The following is a 15,406-nucleotide window of genomic DNA, read 5'->3' on the forward strand; positions in this document are numbered from 1 at the left end:
AGATAGAAATCAAAAACTTTATTACAAAAATAAGTTACACTCACCTCCATTTTACAGTATAAAACAATTTATTTGCAGGAATGCAAAAAACGTTGTTGGCCACCAACAATAGTTTAAAACTGCTAACATCTTTTTTTCAAAAGGTGGTTGTTATGATTTTATTGAGGGAGTTAACTGTAGAAAACTGGGATTGAAGAGCAGTTTCCTTTTTGCTATACCCGGGAAGTAGAAATCCTTCACTGCAGTATCCCTTCTACCACTATGGGACTATGATCCTCACCAATCAGGACAGCTAAAGTTAGGCACACATGCTCACTGGCTGGGCAATATGGCAATTCAGTCGTCCATCAAGATTACCTCGAAATATCTTTTACGAAGTTGCGGTCTTCGGCACTAGGAAGGGATCATTCAAGATTAACATGATCTTATGATGACGGATTGGATTAGGTTGTTTTACATGATTCTGAAGATGTTTGAAAATCCATTGGTATCAATATAAAAACAAACCCACTGAAATAATACAGTGGCACAAAAGGGACACTGCAGGGCTTTATTTTTGTTTAATTTTTTTTTTTTTTTTAATCAAAGGCAGTTGGATGCCTGTGATGTTGAAGCCTTTACAAAAGTAACATTTTATTCCGAAAAACTATACAACCAGTAACTACATACTCTGAAAAAGCAAGGTAGCTAATTCAGTTCAAAATAGGATAAAAGCAGGGCTTGTTCAGACTCATCATATGAGATTGTTTTGCATGCCCAGTTTGACTGTTTGCAGTGTCAGAGCTGCAGCTAAAATTACTATATTACATTAAGTACATTGTGTTTCGCACTGCAGCTCTTGTGCATATTTTGTATGAAAACAAGCCCTGTTTTCATCAATATAGTTTCCCTATTTACAGTACAGGCCGGGTAGTTTAGTCCTCTGTACTGAGGTAGTCAACCAACCCTTTAAAGACAAGTTCTGAAAAGAACCACTTTCCTGGAATGCCTGACTTATCCATGCCAGGTGGGTACACCCTAAAAACCTGCAAATGTTCTCTGTCAAACATCCAGATCAAACGATTAAGAACATGGATATTCCGACAATAAAAATTGCGATTAGCACAAAAATATACAATAGCATCAAGCTCCTTTGAGCCACTTCAAACCCAAGAACTTAAAAAAGTGCAATTTCTTCAATAATTATTTAAAAATGGCATGTTCAGGGACAGGGAAGGGGTAGATTGTAAGGGCAATACAGTTCCCTGTAAACCTGGGTTGGGTACAGGGGCTTGGGGCAAAGAGGCTGTGGAGAGTATTTAGAATCCTCCAGTCATCTTTTAAAGGTGGCAGTTTTAGAAACAAATGAAAATAAAAATAAAACATGAGGGAGGGGAGATGCTTCTTCTGTAAGGCTGGAATATCATTGGACCTTTTTGTCGTGCTCTTTTTTTCAACATCCATTGCAGCTAACGGTGTAACCCCACACATCAAGTCAGTATCCACTGTGACAGGTCAGGACCGCCCTCTGCCTCGTTTCCCTGCTGGTCCAATGAAAGGAAAGGAAATTAGTACAGAATTATAAAAAGAAAATCCAGACATCCATGTTGCACAAAATGTAGACTGAAGACAGCTTTTCCGCTACGATGGGGCTCAGCTAACCTCCTTAAAAATATAGTATGCTGTGAATGACGTTTGTCTGCTGGCAATCTGACTGGCTGCTCTGAAAGACGATCAGGGATGAGTTATGAGGACAATAAGCAGGTGTAATCTACGATTAAGTGCTGTTTTATAATTACTACCAACATCCTTTTGAGAGAATCAATACTTGTGCTGTAGGTCCTCCTCAGCTTCTTCCTTCTGCAGCTGCTAATCTACGATACCGCTGATATCCTGACCCACAGAAACAATGTAGACACCAGCTTTTCCTGTGATATTCAAGACTTATACGAAGCCCATACTCCAAATAAACTGAGCCACGTGGCAAATTATTTACCCCAATTGAGCAGTAATTATCTTTGTGACTTCTTTAATATACCCACATTGAAACTAACAGTATCAAACAGAAAAATGAAATGTACCTCTGCTTGTTCCAGGGCCTCCTCGCTGGGAGAAGCCCACTCGGCCTCTCGGTGTGACGCCACCGCGGCCCCTGGTCTGACTGGCACCACCACGGACTGCTCCCCTAGCTCCTCGTACTCTCCCAGACCCCTGGAAGTCATCGTACCCGTAGTACGGGTCATCGTAACCGCCCCGGTAGTTGTGGTAGTCGTATCCATAGTAATCGTAATAGTCTTCATAGCCATAATAGTCAGGGGGGTAAGAATAACCTCCCCTCCCACCTCGGCCTCGGCCTCTCGTGGGTGGGGGCATGTGGGGAGGCCCGTAATAATAGTATTCATCATACCTGAAAGATGATACAGACTCAACGTAAACATTATATTCTTGAATGTTGCTAACTGCATGACTATAGGTCACAGGTCTGAGTTGCATTGTTCCCTCTTACATGTGTGTTTTAGCGGCTTGTCTCTGGGCTTTGCGCTCTTTCCTCTTCTGGTCAGGGGGCTTGGCGAAGACTATTTCAATGTGCTCTCCCTCGAGGTCTTTGCCATTGAGATCAGCCAAAGCCTGTGAAATTTATCAATGACAGTATGTTTACACTGCAAAACCCACAAATTTAAGATTACGTTGATGCATGTCAGTCCAGCGACAAAAGTGTTTTCTTCCATACCTTCACAGCACCATCTCTTTCCTCGAAGTGGATGAAGGCATAGTCTTTCAATTTTTTCACCCGCTCCAGCTTGCCAAACTGACTGAAGGCCTTTTCAAGTATCTCTTCTGTAACGGTGCTCGCCAAGTTCCTCACAAACAGCACCTTGACCTGGTAACGGAAAACAAAGGTTATGGGTATTTTTTCAAAAAAGGTTAACATACATAACTGCAGCAGGGAGTCATAGAAAATAAACACATTTTGGTCACATATTAACAATATGCTACCAACGACCGCTGGCCCTGTGCCTTACCTTGGCCATGACCTCTGGGTCTGGGTCCTCAATGGGGTCAGCCCACTCCACGGTGACCACATTTCCCCACACCTTCACCTTTCCGCTCATCAGTCGGCGGCGGGCCTGAGCGGCCGTCTTGTGGTCTTCATACTCGAGGAAGCAAAAGCCCCGATTCTTCTTCTTATCGTCTGGCTGGTGGTACAATATGACATCATTTAGACCCTCTGTTGAAACAGGAAAGAGGTGGAGAAAAGGCAGCAAGGATTAATAGGCTTTATTCAACTAAAATGAGTTAAGTGAATAATTTTTTTTATTGAAAATTGTCTGTTTAGTGTCCAGTCAGATCTTAGCGGTAAACCATCATGGTAATGTGAGTCACTCCAGCATAGTAATTAGGTCATCATCATTTGGACGTAAACAGGAAATGCTTTCATTAAAGATCTTGAATGTAGAGCAAATGTAATCAATTGAATTAATATTTCACAGAATAGTATTCAGAAAAAGAAATCAAGTGATGATGTGGACTAACCTGTGACTTTGGCAAATTCTTCAACAATCTGCTCTTTTGTTTTACTCTTGGGGATAGAGCCAACAAACAGTCTATTATTGGCCACAGAGATGCACACGCCAATGTGTTTACCCGGTCGAATTTCATTGTTGTTGCACTGCGGAAGTACGGAGAAAATTGTAAGAAAAGAAAAAAAGTTGCTTTGACCAAAACTACTGCTTACAAGTTAACTAACAATTACATCACCCTCCCGCTTTCTGGATATATTTTCAGTAGAGTAAACATACCAATTTGACCGCCTGTTGTGCAGCTTCTTTAGTGCAGAAAGTGACAAAGGCGTAGCCTCTGTTCAGGCCACTGAGAGGATCCATCATGAGGCGCAAATCCCAGATGGGACCAGCTTTCTCAAACAGCGGAACCAGCTCATCCTCAAAGAGGTCTCTGGGGATTTTGCCTACAAATATCTGTCAGGTTGAGAGGAAAAGAAAATATGGTGTATAAGAGCAACTCTGACTTGTCATCCGAGGTTAAAACATAAATGGCATTCAGGTAAAAAGGTGTCCATTCAGCTCTTAGCGGTAAACTATCATTGTAACCATGGTTACTACAGATAATACAAAAAAAGTTTCATCATTTAGACACCATATCAAAGCTGAATGCTCTTGTTTCACAACTTAAAACAACCAACTCAACAGAGCAAGTGAATAAAAGTGCATAATGCTTGCATCTTTGATTGATTAATGGTACAACTTTTTTTTAATTATATGTTCTGTACCTCTGTACCAATGGTGGGCTGTGCCCCTGAGTGAGCAGACTCTGGTGGGGGCCCTCCATACTTCCTCTGGCCTGTTGTTACATCAAGCGTGTAGCTAGTCCTCTCCAGCAAAGCCTGATCATAAGAAAACATGGAAAAGAGAGAAGATATTGTTTCAGTCATAGACAAAAGAAAAAGAAAGTTCCACAGTAGACTTGTGGGATCAAGCTCATTACAAAAGGCATGCAAAACATTATTTAAAACATGTCCTTTATTCAAACAGCATCCTGGTTATAGAGATTAACTATATTTTCACACTAAAAAGCATTGCATCAGCATTCATATATTTCACCCAAGCATTAAATTGAATACTACAATCTAAATTCAGGATTAGTTCTCACTTTGATTTTGGCTTCATCTGGTCCTTTATTGGTGTCTGACACTTTGGTCCCTTGTTTCTCTCTCTGTCTGTACGTCTTCATCACACCACAAAGAAAGGCACTTTTGTTCTGAAAGAAGAAAAATACTAAATACTGTCAAACACTAATTATGTAATTAAAACGTTTTATGATCATTAAGACAACTTCGACAATCACCCACTGAGTATGAAAACATTAGAAATAAAAGGTTATCTAAACAACCTACACGCATACCTGAACATGTGAGAGGTCGCTGTCCTTAAATTGCAAGAGGACTTGCAGAGCACCTTCCTCGTTGAATTCTTTCAGAGCCTCAATCGCTCGATCATCTAAGTCACTATGTGACACCAAACCTAGAGGGGAGGGGGGCGCAAGACAGAGCGAGAGAAAAAGAAAAAATTAGCTACCAACGAGGCTGAGAAAGTTATTACTTAACTAATTACTAGTTTGTCTTTCAAGTACGAAATGTAAGTACAACTGAAAGGATTAAAGATACATATAGTATGTGTGCATAACAAATATCTTAAATTGTGTAATGGATTAATAAGGATCACTACAATTAGAAGGGAGGAGCGGGACCAGACAAAATCTACAAGCACTGTAGTGAGGCTGCACTTTACCCTACAACCAGCAAGTTTTTGCAGAACTAATCACAACAGATGTGACAATGCAACTTAATATGCCAGTGCCCCTCTATACTGTAGCTGGGAGTTTCTAATGAGCTGGTCTGCATGCTCCTCTATGGAGAGGATGTCACCTGTCCAAGGCAGCCACACACCAAACAGCTGCCACCATTGTTCCTGTCTCGTTTCCATCTGGCTAAAAGGCCAGACCAATAATTTTCTAGATCTGACCGACCAAACTGAGTTGAAAAATGACCCACACACTTTTCACTGTAGCTCACCCCATACAAACGGGTAAAGCTCTGACCAATGCAACAGATAAAGCTTTGACTGACGTTATACTTAGACCAGTTTATCGATCTGCAAATATGTTATGGGATGCGGAGAAATGTCATACAAATGAATGGAGACTGGACAGGCTTACCAAGACACTCCCAGGGAGAGCACAATAAATGTGCCCTGACACCATTGATCATGCAACCATGTTGGGAATGCAAATGCTGCAATCATTTACACATTGGTAATGTGTAATTATATATTTTGTAGCACTGCAGTACCCATTTTGGTAGGAAACCACAAAAAGTTGCTTCATGATCCCAATTCCCCCATTCAAAAAGGTGATAAAATGACAGTACATGCAAGAAATTGATAAACATAAAAAAAATTGCATATTTAAATATGCAAGTATATTCTTTGTGCCTTACCTGCTATGTAAATTTCATCTAGTTTTTCAGCAACTTTCTGTGGTAAACCAGCTTCTAGTAAAGTCTGGAAGTGCTCAGAATGGGTAACTGCAGCAGAGTTGTCCATTGGTTCTTCTGGACCATTTCCATTAATATGTTCTGTGGCCATGTCTCCAGAAATCTGTGTAAATGCAATGAGCCAAATTAATCCTGGATCAAGGGCAAGACTTGGGATGTGTTCAGAAGCGTGCAAAGTCTCAGACTTGTCAGGAAAAAAAATGGTATTACCATTGTTGATCTTGAATACAGTTATGTTTTTATTAATAAGCACAAACGATCAATAAACAGGGGTGTCACTGTGTACACAACAATTTATTATGGTGCTGTGGTCCTGTACAAGCTGTAGACTTTTCACTATCCTGAAAGACTTGCAGCTTTCAGCTTGCATGAGGTAGAAGCCCAAAAACCTGTATATAGGCGGTTGACATACGTTTGAACATTGCAAGCAAGACAATCTACATACCAAAATCCCCCCAAAAATCTATTGAAAGACATCTTGTCAAAACGGTTTAACTACAGAGTATGTGCCCATGTGGCAGTTTTTTCCCCCTTTCTGGTTTGTTCTGGGTTAGGAAGTTTGTGCAAACGGTTCCAAGTCCACTTGTAACCTAACGCCTGTATCACAGTCCTCTTAGTCACTGATGGTGTAGACGCCTTGTCTGCGTTGGTCTCTAAATTGCATGTTAACTTACCTTCTCACTGCTGACTTCAGCACATGCTAGATAGCTGATACACGTTCCATCAGAGTGAGACCCAGTTTCCGGTAGCTGACCAAAGAGCAAGTATGCACCTTTTAGCATTTATGTTTGACACTTTGGCAGCACATATTGTGTAACAAAGGTAAATACTTAAATTGTCACATTAATGATCAATCCAACCATTTGTTCAGTTTGAATCGACAGATACCGAGGCATGAACCGTTGAAAACAGCAACTTAAATGCTATTACTATATCCGCCAACGCTGGACTGAGGAAAACGTGGACAGCAATCATCCGCTTCGGCCTCACATTAACTTAGCTAAGGTTACACCAAGCCAATATGGGCGTACAGATATAATACAACCGATATATTGCAGTGTCTGATAAATCAATTTCATTATATAGTTGAGCACGTGCTTTGTGGTTAGAAACATTTCTGCAATGTTAAAAGTAACTATAACGTGAACCAATCGTGCAAATCAATCTTAGGTTTGGAATTTGAAAGGGAAAAAAAACTAACAAATGTGTTGCAAAAGGTGTACGATAACGTTAAGTTATCGGTAGCTGGGAAGAGACTGGCTCGCACACGTTGAGGCTAGCTAGCTCAACGTGCTAGCTAGCGGGCTAGTTAGCACAGCTAACTTTACAGCTATCGAGTTAACTGAACCTTCAGCGGGACAACAACAAGACACGCTAATATGCATCTTCTATGAGTGCATCTGCGTTGAATATCGTAAAACAGAAGGCATGGAGTACGCCATAGCGTACGGTAGTTACGCGGGAGAGCAATTGGTAGGATAACAGGCTTTACCAGCTAGCTGCTGTTAGCACACGATGACAATGAGCGTGTCAATTCCATGATCTGTCAAAATAGGCTAGCTTAAGCTAGCATGCTAACCCGAACGGGATTTCGGTGAGGCCATTGTTACAACGGCTTTTGACGCTTGGGACTTCACCAGTTGACTAAAGTATCGCTTGTATAAGTAATTAAATTAACCGAGGCCTAGAGGTGTAGACTGCTCGATGCGTGGTTTGTCAACGTGCCGCCATATAGGAAGAGTCCATTTTCAAAAAGCCGGTCTGGAGAAGTCGTTCCCAACCAACACCAGTGTCCACATTGTTTGAAACAGCACCGCACGATTCAGACCCTTTTAGCAATAAATTAAGCAACAATAACGTGACCAAATAGTAGCATTCGCCCTACCTGCCGCTGGATCACCAACGTGTATGGTGTTGGTAATTTAGGAAGATAAATGTGATATTTAAAAGACAGAAAAAGTGTAAAACTCCCGGCACTGATCCGGCTTCAGTCATTCACTCTTGATGATGTAAAATGGCTGCCACGTTCACGCCTCGAGTTTTGTCTCGTCGAAGGGGTTTCTTGGACAGCGCTGCACGGGCTTGCCTTGTATGCATTTTACAGAGTAGCAGCAGGTCATTCAAAGCATCCATCATAACTAGTAACAATCGCTAACGACGAGTAATTTCACGACAACCGTACTACTGTTTATTTGAGGGGTTAGTTAGAAGTGCTGGAGAGAAACGCTTTGGTACAGAAAGGAAACATTGAACTTAAATATACAAGTAAACACTAATGAAATAAAACAAGGAAGTGTAACAATGAAATAAATTAGCCTATCATTAATTATTTACGATTAATCTACCACCACCAATACTACTACCACTACAACATATTTTAGAGATGATCAGTATTTTCGGGTAACATTTTATCAAATGCGAGTCCTCATATATTTAAATCTAAAACAAGATGTGTGACATTAACAGACCAACTCGTGGGCTTCAGCTCTGACAATATTTCAGCAGAGTGCTTGACTGGAAGTAGGGAGGGAGATCCCACTTTCCACCACACTGTGTCACTCTTCTCATTGATTAAACGCTCATCTTCTCCGTGAACAAAAGAATAGGTCAGAGTATGTGTATGCATATAGAAACCTATATGATTATTGATTTGATACAACAGAGACAACATCAGGTGCAATGGTTTGCACTACTGAAGAGTTCTCTACTTAGTTTATACCAAACTACGTAGCATTTTTATTGGTTTGGTAAAAGAAAAGTTATACTTGTCATTGTGTGTGTATTTTACTTACGTCTATGTTTATTGTAGAAAATCTAGTTCTTAAACAATGGTATTTGTCCTCACTCTGGGGCTGAAAGTGAGAATCAATGGCAAAATTGCACAGTCAAATTCCAGTTCGGGTTATCTTTTTAAATTGCAATTTCTGGGTTCACATATTTGACAGTACAAGGTAGATACATGCCTTAATACGAGTAATGAAAAGTACTTGTCAGTGTTGATCCTTGACCATTCTTTTAAATAAATACAAATACATTGCAGTGACAATACAAAGTATGAATTTGGGATTTGGCTATATGCACAGCTACAGTGAATCATGGATTTAATGTTTAGCTCATGGCTGAAATAATAAAACCGTAGCAGGTAACTGACTCCAACAACTCCCTCAGCTAGGGCATTAACAGCCGGATGATGATGGCTTGAATATTTTGAGGAATAACTTACGCAGCTGTTGAGAAACAGAGCAACATAATGATTTCCTGGTGCACATTACCAATCAGTATCAATGTTTAACAACAACAAATTGTTTAATGACACAGATAAGGCGGATACAAAAGTGCAATGACAAAGCATAACAAAGGTCACTAATCAATAGTTCTCGATTTTTTTGTTCATGCCTGTGAAAACTCCTCAGAGAACAAACAAAGCTCAGACAGATATTTGAAGAAAAAACAGTTGGTTCAGACAGTTTTGGGTTCAACTTTAAAACAATATGCAGCAGGGGCTGAGAATGTGGAAGAGGTCTTCTGTACGTTTTCAGGGATTAGCCAAAACATGTGCCTTTTAAAAAGTCAATTGAAGATCCAGTTTCTGAAGTCAGCTAATATTCGCTATTACGAGGATAATAATGTAAAAAGAGCTGCAGGATATAATTTAGGTTCATATCATTAGGTTTCAGTGGTTAACTTCTGACATATCACAATAACAATATTAACAAGCTCTTTATTGACATTGGTATTTCAATACAAGCATGCTTTGAAAACCATAGACCATAAGAAGGATGAAGCATTATGGTTATATTGGTCTGTCTCTGGCAATGACTGCTTTGTTTCTGTTACCCCGGTATGAGAGCCTCTGATGCTGCAGAGCCACTATTTTATGGCTTTTGAATAAGATAAATGGCCCATAATTGTACCTACAAGCCTGTTACAGATCTCTCATGCCACCGTGTGGAGAGACTGTCGCGAACAAAATGATCTTACCCCTGAACAACTTAGCAACACTTTGGTTCATCCCTTTCAGTCTTTAGTATTCCTTTTAGCAATGCACCATCCTAGCTCTCATGTGTATAAAAGAGGATACATGTGTATGCCAACCTGCACACTGTGTACTTATTCAGATCAATTGTTAGTTGTATTCCATCTAAATGGTGCTTTGCTTTGAGGAAAAAGTAATCTTTTCAGAAGAAAATTAATAATGCAGCAAATATATGTATATAAATATATATATATATATATATATATATATATATATAAATATATATATATATATATATATAAATATATATATATATTTTTTTTTCTGGTTCAGAGTGCAACATTTAAAAAGGTGCTAAGGCAAGCAAATGGGTATCTTCTAGTTAGTTTAACCAACCAAATATACCAAATCTACTTTAAATGTGCCAAATTCAGCCTACTGTGACTCTCCGCTTTACAATCCTTTAATTTAATGAATAGTTTAAGTCGTTAATATGCTTGGACTTGATTTCAATCAGGTCGCAGCTAGTTTCTTCAGTTGTTGTCTGCTGTCCCTGACCTATTAATATCATCGAGAGCACCATGACTGGGAACTGAGCCTGTCTGAGACATGACCTGCTAACCTCACTGTGTCTCCCCTCTGTGCTCTTTCTGCAGCAACAGTGACGGCGTCGACACCGGAGCCCCTGAGAATATATCTGACTAGTATTTCTCCAAGCGTGACTGTGTAGACTGCAGAATGTACTTTACACCTTGGGCCACATCTCTGTGATTCTCATCCTCATCCAGCCAGACCATTGTACCTTACACAGAGAGAGTCTGAGCTACATTTCATAAGCCAGGAGGTCATGAAGCAGGCCAATGCCAGAAATCAAGAGAGGGAAGTTGCTCATGTCCTCAATCTAATCCTCTGTGCTTTTATTCTCACATGGTGAACTGTTGTTGGGCTTTAAAGTACAGCGACACCCTCTTCTATTTCTCATAACATCTCATCTCTCGTATGTCTTAAACATCTTAGTCATCAATCAGCTCCATGATTATTTTAGACCCTTCTGCAAATAGCCATGTGTGGTTTTTATTTGATTAAAGCGTGTCAGATCTTGGCAGATGTGATTTTACGCGTCAATGTTTGAGATTATATTTGTATGCTTAAACATTTATTTTTCAGTAGTAAATAGGCCAATGTACTCAAATAATTGTACTAGTGTATATTTGATTTACAGGACATTTTGTGTGTCGTCAATACACTTACTTGTGTATGCCCAATATATTGGTTGTTATGAATTAGATTGATGGATAGTTATTACATTATTATGTAGAAAACATTTGTTACAGACAAAGAATAGAAGCCAAAAAACAGCTTTAAACATCTCTGTGATTTGAAACTCTTCAACGCTTATTGAATTACGAGTCTTAGGCCACGGATTTATCACCAGCACAACCAAGGACACAGGACATGGATACTTAAGTAAACAGACAGATGAAATACAAAATAAATTCATATTCATCCTTGACATTTCGGATGTGGGAGGCGGACAGATGCAAACTCCTTAACAACTATCAGATTTATCCATTTATTGATAACTTCTGCATCCAAACATGTTTTGCCTCAATATAAAACTATGGATGAAAAGAATACACCCAAAATATAAGATTGCTGTGATGTTTTATTGAAGTTTAGTTAGATTTATTATTAATATTTGTTTTAATGAAATGTGTTAAGAAATAAGACGCAAGGCAGCATTCCATTTTAAAACTAATCATTTAACAGGGTACAAATGTGTATTACATAATATATGTACAGTATCCAATGTCTGACTGCATGTAGGCCATGCATAACATACATAAAATAATAACTTTTATCATGGTTATTGTACAAAAGAGTACAATTTCCAATTAAGGGATTCATTGTTTAGTCTATAAAAAAAATTCAGATCAACAAATATATTTTTTTGTCTCCAAAAATCCCAAACCCAACCATATTACAGTCATATAAGACAAAGGAATTCTGCAAATCATCACATTTGAGAAGCTGGAACCACAGGATATTTGACAGGTATGCTAAAAAATCTAAAATAAATTTGACATATTGCCTATTGATTGATTAATCAATTAATACATTGGGGCAATGAATGTTTGAAAATGGCAAGGGAAAACAGGCGTCATGGGAAATATGATATAAGAATATTGACAATAGGAAATGATGCCATTATTTAACCCTGAAGATACAAATGGATCCATTAACTGAGGGAAGATGCAGCGAGAACATTGCTTTTCAGAATCACACTTTTACACTCTTTATAATAACACTTTTAAGGCCTCTTCTCTTACAGGCAACTATTGGTCTTTCTGCATTAAACCGAAACTCAACTAATGACCCTCCCTTTGTGACATGACAAATAATAACATCCCCCAGTTAACAAAAACCCAGGGATTAAATGCAGCATCCATAGTCAGGATGGAAGGTTGATGGAAGTATGTTTTGACTTTCCACGATTTGTTCTTATCATTTTGTCCTTTAAGGGGATTATGAGAAAGGTAGCGAAGTGGCCAGTGAGTCGGTGAGATCGTTGATAAGGTTGGTAGGGTTCATCTAATCCAGGAAATGGCCACAGACTGAGGGACACGGTATAAAACGTCATTGAAGGGAAGCAGAAATCCTCAATAAAAAGCAGCCCAGCACAGATGCACAATGAAGAAGAAACTTTCTATCAACACGGTAATACTCTATCTCTGAGGTACTCATGCTTTGATTCAAAAGACCATTGATTGACCATTTTCTTTTGTCTCTGTATCATTAGGTAACCACGATGGGCTCGGTGAAATCAACTGGACTGTCTCTTCTTCTGTTGTCTTTTCTTATTTACATAGCAGATTCTTACCCCAACCATGCTTTATCAAACAGTAAGATTCCATTTTATTTCAAGTTCTGAGTCTCCTCTGAAATCTAGTACACAAACCAAGGATTTACTTCAGTAAATTAACACCATTTGATTTGGTCACAAAGATTGTACACTGTGCTTTTAATCTCAGATCTCAAATGTAGCTGTATAACAAGCTGTCGATGATCAATAGTCTCGTCTTTCTCCAGTGGGCTGTAAGGAGTGCACACTGGAGAGGAACATTCGTTTCTCCAGGGATCAGCCGATCTACCAGTGCATGGGCTGCTGCTTCTCCAGAGCGTACCCAACATCTCTCAAGACCATGAAGACAATGACGATCCCAAAGAACATCACCTCGGAGGCAACATGCTGTGTCGCAAATCACAGCTACGAAGTACAAATACAGGCAATCTTTTCTTTAAACGCTGTGCTTATTTAATATACATAGAGGGGAAATGAGTGTAAGTGGGAAACTATAGGTTTATGACTAAATATTTCCCCAAATCTGCAAATGAAAAACTCTGAAACAAAAGACTCCATGTTGGAAATAGTCTAGAATATTATTGTTCAACTTTTTTGTCGAAATTCTTTTTTATAGATCTGTAGTTTTTAGATTTTTGTTTAGATCAGTTTCGGGATATTTCTGTGGATTTCGTCATGTAGTGGAAATAAGTACATCAATTTTGAGGTATATGTTAAATAATTCTTTTTTTTATTCAATTTGCAGTTTTACCAAAGAAACATGTACCATCACACTTCTTAAAAGGTTCACTGTTTGATATTTAAAGAGGTAAAATTAACCAATACTTCACAAAAAAAAGATATTGATAGAGATTTGAGAAGCAGAACTTAGTTTTTTAATCATCCCAAGGGGGCACCAACCCCTAGACTGGGAACCATCTTGCATTATATGATAGGGTCACATTTTTGTAGCACACATATATACAGTACATATATAGCTTTTACATTCAGAGGACCTGAAAACTTCTATTAATTCTACAGATGTTTGGTTTTAATTTGGTTTGCAGTTTAATTTTGGGTTCCGTTGTTGAAAGGTGTTTAGAACATTTTGACTGCGCACACAGCTAAAAAAATTGTTTAATCTTCCACAAATACTGCTGTCGCTTGAATTTGTTAATAATCACTTGTATGTCTTCCTCCTCATCTTTGCCTCTTTCAGACAAAGGTGGACACCATAGATGTGAGAAACCATACAGAGTGCCACTGCAGCACCTGCTATTTTCACAAGATATGAAGACGGGAACTGGAGACCATTCTGCAGTGCTCAGCTTGGCAATGAATTGTGTTTCTTTTAATTTGCACTTGTGTGAATTGTGTGTTTGTGTAATTAGCCTATATTTGCATTAATGTATATGATTGTCGATTGAAAAGCAATTAAAATGTGCAACCAAGATGTTGCATTTTCATGAATGTCTCTTACAGTGAAATGGATGGGATTGTGATGTGTGTGTGTTACAAATCGCTAAGTTACTCTGTGTCGGCTAAAGCAAATTAAATGTGAGGAATAGTAACACAAGTAACTGTCTGAAAGGGAAATTTTGTTTTGAGGTTGATAACAGGATTTTGCGCTTTGAAGTGGAAGCCGCAATATCAAGTAGCTGAACAGAACTGACATTTAAGCCAACATCACAGAGAAGTCATTGAAAAGCCCCAAAAAGCAAAGGTTATGGTGATTTTAACCTCGACAATTCAATGACAACTGTGAACATCTCATCTGCTGGAGACTGTGTGATATGACAAAAAACGTAGTGCTTCAGAATTTAAAACCTTTTAAAACTAGATTCTTAATTAATTTCGAGTAGACAAACCAATCAATTTATTTTGTGGAAAGAAATGTAGCCACATTTGTAGGGTATTTTGAAACTTCAAGATGTCATAGTAAGTACTCTACAATAACCAGGAGTATTTTGGCATCACTCTTTAAAATGTTTTTTTATGCTCCTTATAATTTACAAACATAATCATAATGCTTTAATGCCACTTATTGAGCAACTTGCTAAGTTACATGTGGCCTTTTAGGCCGGGTGATTAACAAGGAGTTCAACTCACTGATGCTTATTAAAAGACACGTGCCCTGACAAAGTCACATTGCATGCACATCGGGGAAGCTGACCCTTGTGTGTGCCCTTGAAGACAATAATATTGTGCCTTGGAGATATTGAAGGTTGAATAAAACGTTTGTGAAAAATATAATAGATGTTGCTTCATGTTTGAGGTTGTTTGTCAAAGGATGCTGTGCCTGGAGGTCATAGCTGACCTGCAGTGTCTTTGCATGGATAGTAATAGCATGGAGTCAGGGGAATCCAGCACTCCAATCGTTCTTAGACGAGCTGTTAAGTAAACCTTTCACGTCCAGTCTGTGTGCAGAGTGTGATCACTGTAAGGCCATGGATGCTTTGTTGACATCAGGGCTATGTGTATGTGGAGCACACTGTGTGCTCTCCCTTCCCCCTCTGCGTGCGCGTGCGTGTGCGAGTCT

The 15,406-nt window shown here is 39.0% G+C and overlaps 2 protein-coding genes across 5 annotated transcripts; one reads left to right on the forward strand and one right to left on the reverse strand.

Moving 5' to 3' along the window:
- Window positions 1–49: 49 nt before the first annotated feature.
- On the reverse strand, window positions 50–8,084 carry LOC117725483 (heterogeneous nuclear ribonucleoprotein Q). 4 transcript variants are annotated; one of them, XM_034525686.1, is made up of 13 exons: window positions 7,935–8,084; window positions 6,724–6,798; window positions 5,993–6,152; window positions 4,900–5,018; window positions 4,648–4,755; window positions 4,268–4,381; window positions 3,780–3,956; window positions 3,514–3,649; window positions 3,003–3,208; window positions 2,711–2,860; window positions 2,486–2,607; window positions 2,061–2,386; window positions 50–1,523 (listed from the first exon to the last, which is right to left on the reverse strand). In XM_034525686.1, exons 3-13 carry the CDS (start codon window positions 6,138–6,140, stop codon window positions 1,495–1,497), a joined length of 1,635 nt encoding a protein of 544 aa, XP_034381577.1. In that variant the 5' UTR covers window positions 6,141–6,152; window positions 6,724–6,798; window positions 7,935–8,084; the 3' UTR covers window positions 50–1,494. The 4 variants fall into 4 exon arrangements, with proteins under 4 accessions (XP_034381577.1, XP_034381578.1, XP_034381576.1 ...); XM_034525687.1 differs by lacking the exon at window positions 6,724–6,798 and having other exon boundaries at window positions 50–1,520; window positions 7,935–8,083; XM_034525685.1 differs by lacking the exon at window positions 6,724–6,798 and having other exon boundaries at window positions 7,935–8,083.
- A 4,254-nt stretch (window positions 8,085–12,338) lies between these two features.
- On the forward strand, window positions 12,339–14,176 carry cga (glycoprotein hormones, alpha polypeptide). Its single transcript, XM_034563346.1, has 4 exons — window positions 12,339–12,743; window positions 12,826–12,928; window positions 13,116–13,300; window positions 14,087–14,176. Exons 1-4 carry the CDS (start codon window positions 12,717–12,719, stop codon window positions 14,159–14,161), a joined length of 390 nt encoding a protein of 129 aa, XP_034419237.1. The 5' UTR covers window positions 12,339–12,716; the 3' UTR covers window positions 14,162–14,176.
- The last annotated feature ends 1,230 nt before the right edge of the window (window positions 14,177–15,406 follow it).

The sequence above is a fragment of the Cyclopterus lumpus genome, chromosome 22 (genome assembly GCF_009769545.1).
Source record: "Cyclopterus lumpus isolate fCycLum1 chromosome 22, fCycLum1.pri, whole genome shotgun sequence".
In the NCBI taxonomy this organism is placed as follows: Eukaryota; Metazoa; Chordata; class Actinopteri; order Perciformes; family Cyclopteridae; genus Cyclopterus; species Cyclopterus lumpus.

What these genes read in the sequence shown, in the direction of transcription:
- cga (XM_034563346.1), top strand. Translation starts at nt 12,717, where the DNA reads ATGAAGAAGAAACTTTCTATCAACACG. An exon ending in AGAAACTTTCTATCAACACG is followed by an intron (nt 12,744 to 12,825) that starts GTAATACTCTAT and finishes CTGTATCATTAG; the next exon opens with GTAACCACGATGGGCTCGGT. An exon ending in CAACCATGCTTTATCAAACA is followed by an intron (nt 12,929 to 13,115) that starts GTAAGATTCCAT and finishes GTCTTTCTCCAG; the next exon opens with TGGGCTGTAAGGAGTGCACA.
- LOC117725483 (XM_034525686.1), bottom strand. Translation starts at nt 6,140, where the DNA reads ATGGCCACAGAACATATTAATGGAAATGGTCCAGAAGAACCAATGGAC. An exon ending in CACAACAGGCGGTCAAATTG is followed by an intron (nt 3,650 to 3,779) that starts GTATGTTTACTC and finishes GTACTTCCGCAG; the next exon opens with TGCAACAACAATGAAATTCG. An exon ending in ACCCAGAGGTCATGGCCAAG is followed by an intron (nt 2,861 to 3,002) that starts GTAAGGCACAGG and finishes TTCCGTTACCAG; the next exon opens with GTCAAGGTGCTGTTTGTGAG.